We start from the raw sequence: 12,500 nt of genomic DNA on the forward strand, positions 1-12,500 counted from the left end.
AGGATTTTGAGCAAGAGACTCGGTTTTGCGGGTCATACATGGTGTTTTGCCATTTGTTAAAGCTGTTTTTAGGTGATTATGTTTCGCAAATTGTGAGAGAGATTCGAGAAATGTACAAAACCAATTGAGAAAAACTGTAATAGCTGCTCACAGTCGCTTTTTGTTTTTTACATTACACTTGGCTGGCTGACGCATTTCATCCAAAGCGATTTAGAGTTAGGTACTATTGGTTACAGGCCCTAGAGCAATGTTGGCTTAGGTGCCTTGCTAAAAGGCACTTCAGTCATGGATGGAGGTGCTGGTAAGGGTAAGATTTGAACCTGCAACCCTCTGATCTAAAGGCCAGCAATCTAACCATTGAGCCTAGGCTTTCCCCCATTCAATATCCTGACTGCAGATGAGAGGGTAGCTTCAGAAAAATGCTTTTGCCAAGATATTGAATAGAAAATTTTTAGCAATGTCACCAAAGACGTCAAGCCTCAAGTCACGAGCCCCAAGGCCGTAGGATATGACCTGAGGCGCGGATATAGGAGGGTAACTTTAGAAAAATGCTTTTGCCAAGATGTTGAATAGAAACTTGTCAAATCAATGTCATCAAAAACGTCAAGCCTCACGTCACGAGGCCCTAGGCCGGAAGACATAACCAGAGGAGCGGATATAAGGTAGCCATTGCCGTCAACGTAAGCCTTCATATACACAACGCCACGCTCTCCAACTCTTTATCCATTACAGCAATTAGCTCCCCCCTTATGCTGACATTAGCGCAGGGCACTTATGTCGGGACCTTCGAGCTGCGTCCAATAAAGACACAGTTGTAATTATAGTAATTGGAGCGTTAACTTGGTGCGTGTGCGTGTGAGTGCGCGTGTGTGTGTGTGTGTGTGTGTGTGTGTGTGTGTGTGTGTGTGTGTGTGTGTGTGTGTGTGTGTGTGTGTGTGTGTGCGCGCGCGTGTGTGTGACCATGTCTGCAGATGAAAGCCCAGAGGCCAAGCGCTTGTTTGTCTGAGTCTTGACTTGACAGTGCATCAGCTTATTTATCTGCCCAGCAGGCAGACTTGATCAGTAGATGACTCAGACGCATGGATCCCCACTCGCAGAAATTGACAGAGGAAACAGAGTCGGCCAATCAGCTTGCTACGTGTTGAGGGACAGGAGCTTCTGTTTCTTCTTCTTCTTCTTCTTCTTCTTCTTCTTCTTCTTCTTCTTCTTCTTCTTCTTCTTCTTCTTCTTCTTCTTCTTCTTCTTCTTCTTCTTCTTCTTCTTCTTCTTCTTCTTCGTCTTCTTCTTCCTGCCTCCTCTTTTTCCCCTCTCCTCCTCCTCTTCCCAGACCTCCTAAAACCCGTGTCTAATCCCTTCAGATATCGCTGGATGGGACGTTTCTGTGGTACTGTAGAGGTCAGGTGAGGACTAGGTGTGTGTGTGTGTGTGTGTGTGTGTGTGTGTGTGTGTGTGTGTGTGTGTGTGTGTGTGTGTGTGTGTGTGTGTGTGTGTGTGTGTGTGTGTGTGTGTGTGTGTGTGTGTGTGTGTGTGTGTGTGTGTGTGTGTGTGTGTGTGTATTCATAGTAATGCCTCATCACTCTCTGTCTCCTATCAGGTGGCCGTCCCATGCAGCTCAGCCACAAGGGCATACTGTAGCGTGCCAAGACATCAGTCTGGCCTGCCCTGGATCTATTCAACAGTCAGAAGCTGTTGTTTTACAGTGTGTGTGGTGTGTGTGATTTGTGCTTGTTTGTGCTACATCATAGCAACATTGTTATTGCCGGTAGTCTAAGAGTCTAAGTTATATCAAAAGCATTTTCTGACAATAAGGTGATAATGTAGGCATGCATGAAAGGGTTCATTTAGATCTTGGGAGGCTAGGCTGCTTTTTTCCTACTGTAAGCCATCTCAGACCATCTTCCATTATGCTCCATTTGGCATTATGGTCTCGCTTTGTCTCTCATTCAGTCCAAATCTGTCCATCCTGTATTTTTTTCTTGTCTTTGCTGGCTTTCTTCAACAGCATGTAAATGCTTACCTTTCACTTACTCATCCAATTTGTCATTCACGCCACTCCGACTCCATCCCTGCCCTCTTAACACTCCCCTTTATGTCTGTGCTCTCTCTCTCTGTCTCTCTCTGTCTCTCTCTCTCTCTCTCTCTCTCTCTCTCTCTCTCTCTCTCTCTCTCTCTCTCTCTCTCTCTCTCTCTCTCTCTCTCTTAATCTTCACATTGGACAAAAAGAAAAAAATGCATGTGAAGTAACGCTGATGGTTTTGACTCCCCTCGACTCCTCAAGCCTAATGCAATTAAATGAGCTGTGGCTGGCAGAGGAAGAGAAAGGTGAAATCCACAGCTAATCCAATCAAGCCCCGTCCAGAGGGCCCAGACGCAGAGCCCAGTCAGTCTACAGTATTAATTATTTCTGCGGGAAGTTTCGGGGGAGGAAAAGCTTTTGGAATCAGGCCTCGTCTCATTAGCTGATGACCTACTCACATTATTTCATTCCTTTATCTCGGGCAGCGCGCAACGCGTTGAATGCTGGCCTGACAAAAAGCTTCTGATGTTTTTTTTGTTTTTGTTTTTGTTTTTGTGTGGGTTTGTTTTCTGGGGTTTTTTGTAGAAGTTTCTTTGAACATATCAGTACTCTGTGTGTGTGTGTGTGTGTTTGTGTTTGTGTGTGCGTGCGTGCGTGCGTGCGAGAGAGTGTGTGTGTGTGTGTGTGTGTGTGTGTGTGTGTGTGTGTGTGTGTGTGTGTGTGTGTGTGTGTGTGTGTGTGTGTGTGTGTGTGTGTGTGTGTGTGTGTGTGTGTGTGTGTGTGTGTGTGTGTGTGTGTGTGAATGTGTGTGGAAGGGTATGTTGGGTTGTGTTGAGTGTATGTCTGTGAATGTTTGTGTTTTCACTTAGTTTTCCGTAGGGGTGTCTTTGTTTATGCTCTTCAAAGCTAAAATGAGTCTGAAGCGAGGCCTTTATTTTTTTCCCCCTGTAGATTCATGTAGTATTTGTTTCAAGGTTACCCTTGTGTTGTCTTTCAGGCCACCTTGTCTGAACTAAACTTGATAGACTGTTATGCCTCGCGAGCGCGAGAAGAAGACATGGTGTATTCAGGGGAGACTCTGACGTTATGTACTGTAGATGCAGTTTGGTTTGTTTCGCATCACCATTTCACAAATGGAATGGCACAATCAGGAAGTTGTGCACTTGAAAGAACGATATTGTCATTGGAGCTTTAAGAGGTATCATGCGGCTAACTTCAGAGGGATGATACCGCACCCTCTTGTCCATCCAATGCTGAATTGTATTTGTTGTTAACAAACCGTCTTGGCTAGTGTGGCCTTTTTACTTAAAGGGACACTGTGTGAGATTTGTAGCTGTTTATCGCCAGAATTCATGCTGCCCATTCACTAATGTTACCTTTTTCATGAATACTTACCACCCCCATCAAATTCTAAGTGTTCATTATGACTGGAAAAATTCCACTTTTCATACATGAAAAGGGGGATCTTCTCCATGGTCCGCCATTTTGAATTTCCAAAAATAGCCATTTTTAGCTGCAAAAATGACTCTACTTGGACCATACTAGGAAATATTTGTTTATTACTTCGTAAACTTTCATGTAAAGATCAAATTTGGCAATAGGCAGCCCAGTTTCAATGAGCAGCATAGTTGCAGTACCTTTTTTGACCATTTCCTGCACAGTGTACCTTTAAAAATTTGAGAAAGGCCACACTGGAGTGAACAAGTTCCGCTACCCGCACCTCCAAACTTCTGGTGTGCGTTGGCTTTCTCCTCCAATCATGTGGCTAACTGACAGCAGGGGTTTTAGTGTAGGGGTGGGCGATATGGCAAAAATGTTGTATCACGATATTTTAACATGAAATCACGATTTCGATTTTTTATCACGATCTTCCATCCAAAAAATAAAAACAACAAAAAACAACTTTCATATACTTGCAATTTGTAATTTGCAGTCAATAAAATGTTAACACACTGATGATACTCTCATAAAGTGTACAATTGGAATACAATAATGTAAAGAATAAAGTTAAGACAACAACACAAGTGAGAAAACATCACTCTGATACTGATAATAAACATCCTCACTGCAAGACGATCTATACGATTTCTCCACTTTGGCAGATTCGAGACGATATTTTACTCAATATCGCGATTCACGATATAATATCGTCATATCGCCCACCCCTATGTGCACGTGTGTGTTTGTGTGCGTGCAAGCCTGTGTGTGTGTGCGTGAGCTGGTGTGTGTGTACACATAGGTGGTGGCAGCAGCTCTGAAGCCCGAATGCCAGCCCTCCCTAGAGCCATAGTCTCAATTTTAGTGTAGTCACCACTTCAACTTGTCCTTCGGGTTCCACTCTATTTGTTGTTATATCTTATTACGCTGCTTAACGACAATAATAAAAAACTAAAAATAAAACATTTATATTCTAATTCTTAAATGTTTATATTTATGTATTTATTTAAATGTTTATGTATCATATTTTACTACACATAATATCTTGGATATTCTCCGGGTGTCTCGTTGTACTGCAGCACTGTATACCCGTGGCTAAATATAGTTCCAGCTATGCCGGAGTCCTGGCTTGCCAAGTGGCCCCTGCACGGGCCAAGTCCATTTCTGCTGTAAATCATACGGTAATGAGCCGGGTCTTCCCTCTGGTTGCGGCGTGCGGCATGGAACCAGTGTGAACGCAACGCAGGCTTCCCCCGCCTCCTCGCACTGACCCTGGCCATCGCCATCGCCCATCATCAGCTGCCGCTGACCGTTGAAAAGCTGAGCGCAGCCCCATGAAAGCGCACACACACACACGACTGCGCACGCACACACACACACACACACACACAAACACACAAACACAGACACGCAAAAGCATGCACGAGCATGCACACACACACACGCGCGCGCACGCGCACACACACACACACACACACACACACACACACACATACAGACACACACACACACACACACACACACACACACACACACACACACACACACACACACACACACACACACACACAGCAGCAGCAGCACAACCTCATACAGTACACCTACATTCCTGTAGGAATGCATCAGCTACCTAATCAGATGCAGCCAGACGCCACTTTTGTCCTGAGTCGCCACTGTGGCCTGTAGACAGCAGACATGATGCTGACATGGCACACATAGGAATTCCTGCAAGCATAGGTCTGCCCAAGAGCCAAGGAGAAAATAGATTAGAATGGCTGGATTGTTCAGGAAATCCTGAGAGGCTGTAAGCTGCTGTTCTTCTTTAGACAATCGGCTTCATTTTTTTTTCAGGACACACTACAAGATTGGTGTGTGTGTGTGTGTGTGTGTGTGTGTGTGTGTGTGTGTGTGTGTGTGTGTGTGTGTGTGTGTGTGTGTGTGTGTGTGTGTGTGTGTGTGTGTGTGTGTGTGTGTGTGTGTGTGTGTGTGTGTGTGTGTGTGTGTGCATGAATGAAAGTGTGTGTGCACTTCTCTGTGATTATCGGCTCGAGAGTAGCCCTCTTCAGAAAGTCCCCGTGGGATACAGAAGAGCAAGGTGTTGCCACATAATGTCTCTCTGGCTCTCTGACGGCCTGCACTCTCCACGGGGGTGAACAAGTCTTTGATGAGGTCAAGCTGCTCTCCAATTTCTCTGTTGTCAATCTCACCAGAACATCTTGTCTCCCTCCTCCACTCCCTCCCTTCCCGAGCCGCGCCTGCAGTCACAAACTGGTAGCATCAGCCTTGAGTAGGGTAGGATTCTTTTTATTTTTAAAGATATTTTGGGGGTTTTTGAGACTTTATTAGTTGAGAGAAACGGTAAACATTTTGGGGAGAGAGAGACAATTTGGCAAAGGACCCGGGCCAGAATCGAACCCGGGTCGCCAGTGTAGCGGCCCAGTGCTCTACCGTTAGAGCCACAGTAGAGCCAAGTTGGCAAGGACTCTTAGACTGATTTATACTGGACATGTAAGGACTCATCCCACAGCATCCTCCCTCCCCTGGTCTGCTCTTGATTGATTGAGTGATTTTATTTGACAATCTCAGTTCTTGAATAAAAGCAAATAGATGATTTAGTTTTCAGTGAACCACACCACATACTTCATTAAAAGAAAAAAACAGAGAGTCAGAATTACACAATAAAGCCCAAAGGTTTATTTCCATTGTGGTCCTTGATGTTGGACGGCAGCGTATGTTACAATGGCATGAGTGGCGTTGTGACTACTAAATCACCATTAAAACAATTGAATAAATAAATAACACCAATAACTACTAAGACTATAAGACCATATTACTTAATCTGCATACAAAAAGCAAGCAATTTCATATTATACACAACATACACCAACAACATTACATAAGGTCTCCCTACACTGACTGACCTTCAAAGTGTGTTTAAAACCATCTAAGTTGCTGATTGTCTTTATATTACTTGGCAAATTATTCCACATTCTCTGCTATTCTCCCTGATGTGTTTTTTCTCGTATATTATTTAGAGTGTGTTAGCTGTCAAATAAGAGATATCTGAAACCCCATGACTTGTTCCTCCACCACAACCAGGCATTTCCTATCTATATCTTTTGGTATCTTATAACTGTTTCAGTGTCTGAAGTTTTCTTTTCTGACAGTGTTCTACCAGTTCAGTGCCCTGCTAGTGTACAGTACACACAGTGATGAAAAAACTTGCTTTGGTTGAAAGCATTTTCAAAAGCAGTGACTTTTAACATGTGCATCTCTCTCTGTGTACAGAAACACACAGTTAAAGCAGCTGCTTTGGTTACATGTGATCTAAAAACATTTTCAAAAAGAGTTTCTGTGAACACTGTGTGTGTCTCTTGGCAGCATCACACTATGAAATCAGATGAAATCATTTTTGTAAGCAGTGACTGTAAATGTATTGGTATCTGTGCAGGATCAAACGTATTGTGTAAGTGTAGGTCCTCTCTCTGTACTGTATATCACAGGTTCAACACCCACCTTTATCAATACCTTCCTCCATCCATAGCTTAAGTGCCCTTGAGCAAGGGACCTGTTCCCCACACTGCTCCAGGGACTTTAACCAATTCCCTGTAACTGTTCGTCACTGTGGATAACAGCGCCAGCTAAGTGTAATGTGATGTTATGTTTGCTATGTTTAGTATTTGTTAATCTTGATATGAGTGTCTTGTGTGCTCTGTGCAGGATCACACTGAACGGAATGAAGGTGTCTCGGCCGGACGTGAAGATCGGCCGTTACCGGATGATCAAGCACGAGAGAGACAAGCACAACGAGCCCAACCCTCAGAGGTACGGGTTTTATGATGGTCCCATAATTACTTCAATCATTAAGAGCCGTGTGGTTGTGTGTGTGTGTGTGTGTGTGTGTGTGTGTGTGTGTGTGTGTGTGTGTGTGTGTGTGTGTGTGTGTGTGTGTGTGTGTGTGTGTGTGTCTGTGTCTGTGTCTGTGTCTCTGTGTGTGTGTGTGTGTGTCTATGTCTGTGTCTCTGTGTCTGTGTCTGTGTCTGTGTGTGTGAAAATGTGTGCGCGCACACGCGCATGTGTGGAGAGAGAGTGTGTGTGTGTGAGAGAGAGAGTGAGTGAGTGTGAGTGTGAGAGTCTGTATGCATATTTGTCCTCCCCTAGCCTAGGTCCCATGACCACAATGTCTGCTACTGTGCTTAAACAAAGATGTCAAACTGCCGTCGGTGCCTTGGTCACCTTAGACCAAACCCTTTTTTTTTACACCTAGTGCGACATCTGTGTAGTTCGCTGACCCAATGTTAGCATGTTTTTAAAAGGTCCCCCCAGAGTTCAGCTGTGCCCCTTTCTTCACCCTGCTGCCCTCCACTGTGCTCCTTTGGTGTGAGTTTACCATCCGTGATAGAGGGAGGCCACTGCATGCACGGACATTTATGTCTGCAAAGTGAAGGGTGTGCACATCCACAACATACACCCACAGTATATATCTTTTTGGTAGTGGCACGCTGTAATAGTCATTGAAAAGTCAACTACCATACTACTACAATAGTACAATACTATGACATAACACTGGGCCTTTAGTAATGCACTCTGACTTGGTCATTGCCATTTTGGTAACAGCAAATTTATAACGCTGTGTCTTAACAGGTTAATCCAGGTGTCAGATATTTATAGTAGATGTTTATAGTAGATCATGTTGGAAAGTGGCCAGCACACTGGGTGTATCCTCCAAAAATATTGTACTGCTGATCTTCACACAGGCTACATTTCGATCCCCTTGTGTTGTGGGATCTTCCTCAGGCCTTTCACTGCATGAGCAGCACACCCATCCACCATGCAGGGCGTCCTCTGGACCAGTGAGCTCCTTCACTGTGGGCAGCATGACGGGGCTCAGATGGGCTTGAATGGCCCATCATTTCCCGTTTTTGGTCCAGAGTACACAAACTGATTCAGGGAGCATCAGAGTGCTGTCAGATGGGTGGGATTGATATTCGAGATGAAAAAGTGGCCATTTCTCTCTCTCTCTCTCTCTCTCTCTCTCTCTCTCTCTCTCTCTCTCTCTCTCTCTCTCTCTCTCTCTCTCTCTCTCTCTCTCTCTCTCTCTCACTCACACACACACACACACACACACACACACACACACACACACACACACACACACACACACACACACACACACACACACACACACTGTCTCTGTGTCCTACTATCCCTGTCTTTGTACCTCCATCTCCCCCTCTCTCCATCCTATTTTTTTCTGTCATTCTCTATTCCTCTACCTCTGCTCTTCACTAATCTTTTCCCCTTTACTTTCTCTCTTTTTTTTCTCTCTTCCTTGCACTCATTCTCTTGCCCTCTCAATTTGTCTGCCTCTCACTCAATCTTTTTCTTCTTTCACACACACACACACACACACACACACACACACACACACACACACACACACACACACACACACACACACACACACACACACACACACACACACACACACACACACACACACACACACTCTCTCTCTCTCTCTCTCTCTCTCTCTGTCTCTCTCTCTCTCTCTCTCTCTCTCTCTCTCTCTCTCTCTCTCTCTCTCTCTCAATATATATCTCTTCAAGGGCCTCAAACAGCCAATTGTAATGCTGCTTCACTGTTCATTTCCCATTGAGGGGGTGGGAGACGGCAGCCAGTACAAATGAATGAGTTGTCAGGGCAAGTTTCTCTCAACTAGCACATCACTTGGCAAAAGTGGGCCTGCTGCCTCAAAAGTTCGCTCTCCATCCAGAATTGAAAGTGAGACACCACACTGATCATTATTCCAGGCACCGATTTTCAGGGGCTATCTTGACTAGCCTGAACAGGTTTTCTTACTCTCTTTTTTTTCTCGCACATATTAGTGTGTTTGCATCTAATGAGCCACCAGAGATTGGAACCAATTAACCGGCTGCAATGGCTTAATCAGAAATGGGAAAAGCTAATCAGATATGATAAAAAAGGCTCTTTTGGTGAAATGAGAAAAAGTCTTGTTTGTCTTTTAAGTCTTAAAGCAATTATTAAACTATGAATTGCTTAAAACTTCTCTAAGCAGCTTTTTTTTTAAATTAAAACATGATAAATAAATGCCCTTTTTTGTCCTTTGCAGTTTGAGTCAAGATTTCCTGTGGGCATTTAGAGTTTGCTAACGCTGAACCTTGCCTTAAACCACTTAGGGCTATATTTATTGAAGTTATCCTGAACTCTATAGCATACCCCCATACATATATCATTTATACATACAGTACATCATAACTTAAGTGACATAGCACTTTGCATCCCTGTTAGTTGGAGTGATATGAGATGGGTGCCCCGTGTAACACCCTTATCAGTATATACTGTGCCAGGGGCGTTGCTAGACCTATTTTACAGGGGCACGTGTCTGGGTAGTGATTTACTGTGCCCCGGTATGAGTTTAACAAAAGAAAACAACAATCTTGCTATCTTGGAGTTTAGCTCAAGTTTAGCATACAGAGTAATCTACAGAATGTGCACAAAATAGTGTACATGCACTACTTGCACTAATAAAATTAATTTAAAAGATTTTTTAAATAAATAACAAAAAAAAATGTTTTGCCTCCGCACTTTGCGCGCTAGCATTATGTCTTGGTGCCCTTCTGTGCCCCTGCTGACGCCCCTGTACTGTGCTCTCTGACCTGTCCCCTTGAACTCCATACCGTGTGGTGTCATCCACTCCGGCTCACCAGGACAAATAGCCGTTGTCGGTGATAGCGATGGGAGACACATAGACAAAAGCAGGCAGGCCGACAGTGGGCACCAACCACTATGAAAATCGATAAATCAGACATGTTGCCTTTGTGTGATGGATATCTCTTCATTTCATCAGTTCCCCTGCCATTTTAGATCTCATCTCTCTCTCTTAGTCTCCCTCTCCCTCTTCTTTTCTTCTCTCGTGCTGTTTCTCTCTCACTTTCTTTCTCCCTATTTTTTCACCAGTCCTGCTTTTGATACTCTTCCCAACTCTCTCTCCCTCCCCCATCTCTCTCTCTCTCCCTCCCCCGTCTCTCTCTCTCTATCTCTCTCTCTATCTCTCTCTCTCTCTCTCTCTCTCTCTCTCTCTCTCTCTCTCTCTCTCTCTCTCTCTCTCTCTCTCTCTCTCTCTCTCTCTCTCTCTCCCTGTACAAAGCGGCTGTATTGTGTATATATTCTGAGCTTCTGACTATTGAGGCTGAGCTTTTACTGTATAAAGGTGGCATGGTCACAGTGCATTTGGGAGACTAATAAATAATTCATAGCTGCCATAAAAACCGAGAAAGAAATGAAGAACCCCATTAACGCACATCCCCAGATTCCAGCCCTTTGTTCAAAAAATGGGATTACTTAAATACCAGTGGGATTCGCCAGATAAGGGCAGTGGGTTTTGAAACAGGTCCCCAAACTGAAGAAATATTTCTTCAAGACCCCAGCAGAAGTCATGGATGCTAATTCATTAGGCTTACACAAGAAGTGTTTCAGAAACTCTCAAGTGACTTTTAGTGCTAGCTGAGGGCTTTGGAAGCCAGGGTGAGTGCTGAGACCAGGACCACTGACAGCTTTGGCTGGGCCCAGGACAAAGTCATCTGAAAGGGCCCCAAATCCGATACAAACAATGTATTGAGGACCCATTGCTGGGCCCCCTGTCTCACTGGGCCCGGGACAAGTGACCCCTTTTTACCCCCCTGTCAGCTTCCCTGGCTGAGGCTGTTGGCATTCTGCAGCCGGTGTTCTGTCGATATGCGCTGCTTTGTCAAAATGAGCTACCTGCACCCATAAGCTGTTAACATACTTTGGTAACAGTTTATAATAAGGGATGCATAAAAAGCATTATAAAGACATAGTAAATAAGTAACTAATGATGAAGAAAACTTCCCCTATTATAAAATGTGTACCGATAGTTCCAACCCAAACCCTAACCACTGATCCAGGAGAGGTGTGTAGCGTGGCTCGATGGATAGGCGATGTCGACAGATAGGCCACTGGGTCATGAAGGGAAAGCCACGGCAGGAGGACAAACATCCCTCATTGTCTCGAAGCGCACCAGAGGTTCGGTAATCGCAGTGCAACAGCCCAGCCCCGTCCTTGAGAAGCCAGGCGCTAATCTGTCTTCCCAGAGATATTACGGCGTACACACACTATGGAAAAATATCACATTTATCACTTTTTTTAACTAGGTGTAAACAACTTAGCGCACATGCATTTTTTTGCATTCTAAACCGGTCCATAAAGTTTTTACAGCAGCTAGCTACTCCGCTGCTGCTGCCTTCTCCCTCTGCCTCTCCCTCTCTCTATCTCCTGACTGTTTCAAACGTACACACTCAAGTGCACACAGGCACAAATACACACACACACGCACACACACACACACACTACTGCCCAAGCCAACCCTGAGAGGACTGGTTGCTCATTTACTCGGGTGTGACTGGGGTGTGCACAAATTTGTGTGTGCGTGTGAGTGTGTGTACGGGCGGACGTTTCCATGGCTAAACATTCTCTCTCCGTCTCTCTCTGTCTCTCTCTCCCTCTCTCCCCCTCCTCTCTCTCTCTCTCTCTCTCTCTCTCTCCCCTTCTCTCTCTCTCTCTCTCTCTCTCTCCCTCTCTCTCTCTCTCTCTCTCTCTCTCTCTCTCTCTCTCTCCCCTTCTCTCTCTCTCTCTCTCTCTCTCTCTCTCTCTCTCTCTTTGGTCCAGAATTTTCCCTTAGAGGATGTTGGAGGTCCTTTTATAAGCCTCCGATTGAAAAACGTGTAGCGGACCTCCATTGGCGGCTCGCTCACGGGGCTATTGCCACAAATAGACATGTTGCGCACCTAAATCCAACAGTAGATAACAATTGTCTTTTCTGTGGGGGGGAGGAAACTGTCATGCATTTATTTTTTAATTGTGTGAGGCTTCGGGAACTTTTTGTTTTTCTTGCACCTTGGGTCTCAAAATTGGGGGATGTGTTTTCTCATGAGTTTTTTATTAGTGGGCCGGTGTACAGTGTGAGGAGGAGGAGCGAGGTGTGTTTAGTCAACTTTTTGTTGGG

General features: G+C 44.7%; 1 protein-coding gene across 1 annotated transcript in view; it reads left to right on the forward strand.

Annotated features, from left to right (window-relative positions):
* Positions 1-12,500, forward strand: part of b4galt2 (UDP-Gal:betaGlcNAc beta 1,4- galactosyltransferase, polypeptide 2) — a 111,353-nt gene that overhangs the window by 95,373 nt on the left and 3,480 nt on the right. The window contains exon 5 of the mRNA XM_063219502.1: positions 7,175-7,279. Within this exon, the coding sequence (XP_063075572.1) occupies positions 7,175-7,279 (105 nt within the window). The remainder of the gene's footprint in view (positions 1-7,174; positions 7,280-12,500) is intronic.

This window comes from Engraulis encrasicolus, chromosome 16 (genome assembly GCF_034702125.1).
Source record: "Engraulis encrasicolus isolate BLACKSEA-1 chromosome 16, IST_EnEncr_1.0, whole genome shotgun sequence".
Taxonomy (NCBI): Eukaryota; Metazoa; Chordata; class Actinopteri; order Clupeiformes; family Engraulidae; genus Engraulis; species Engraulis encrasicolus.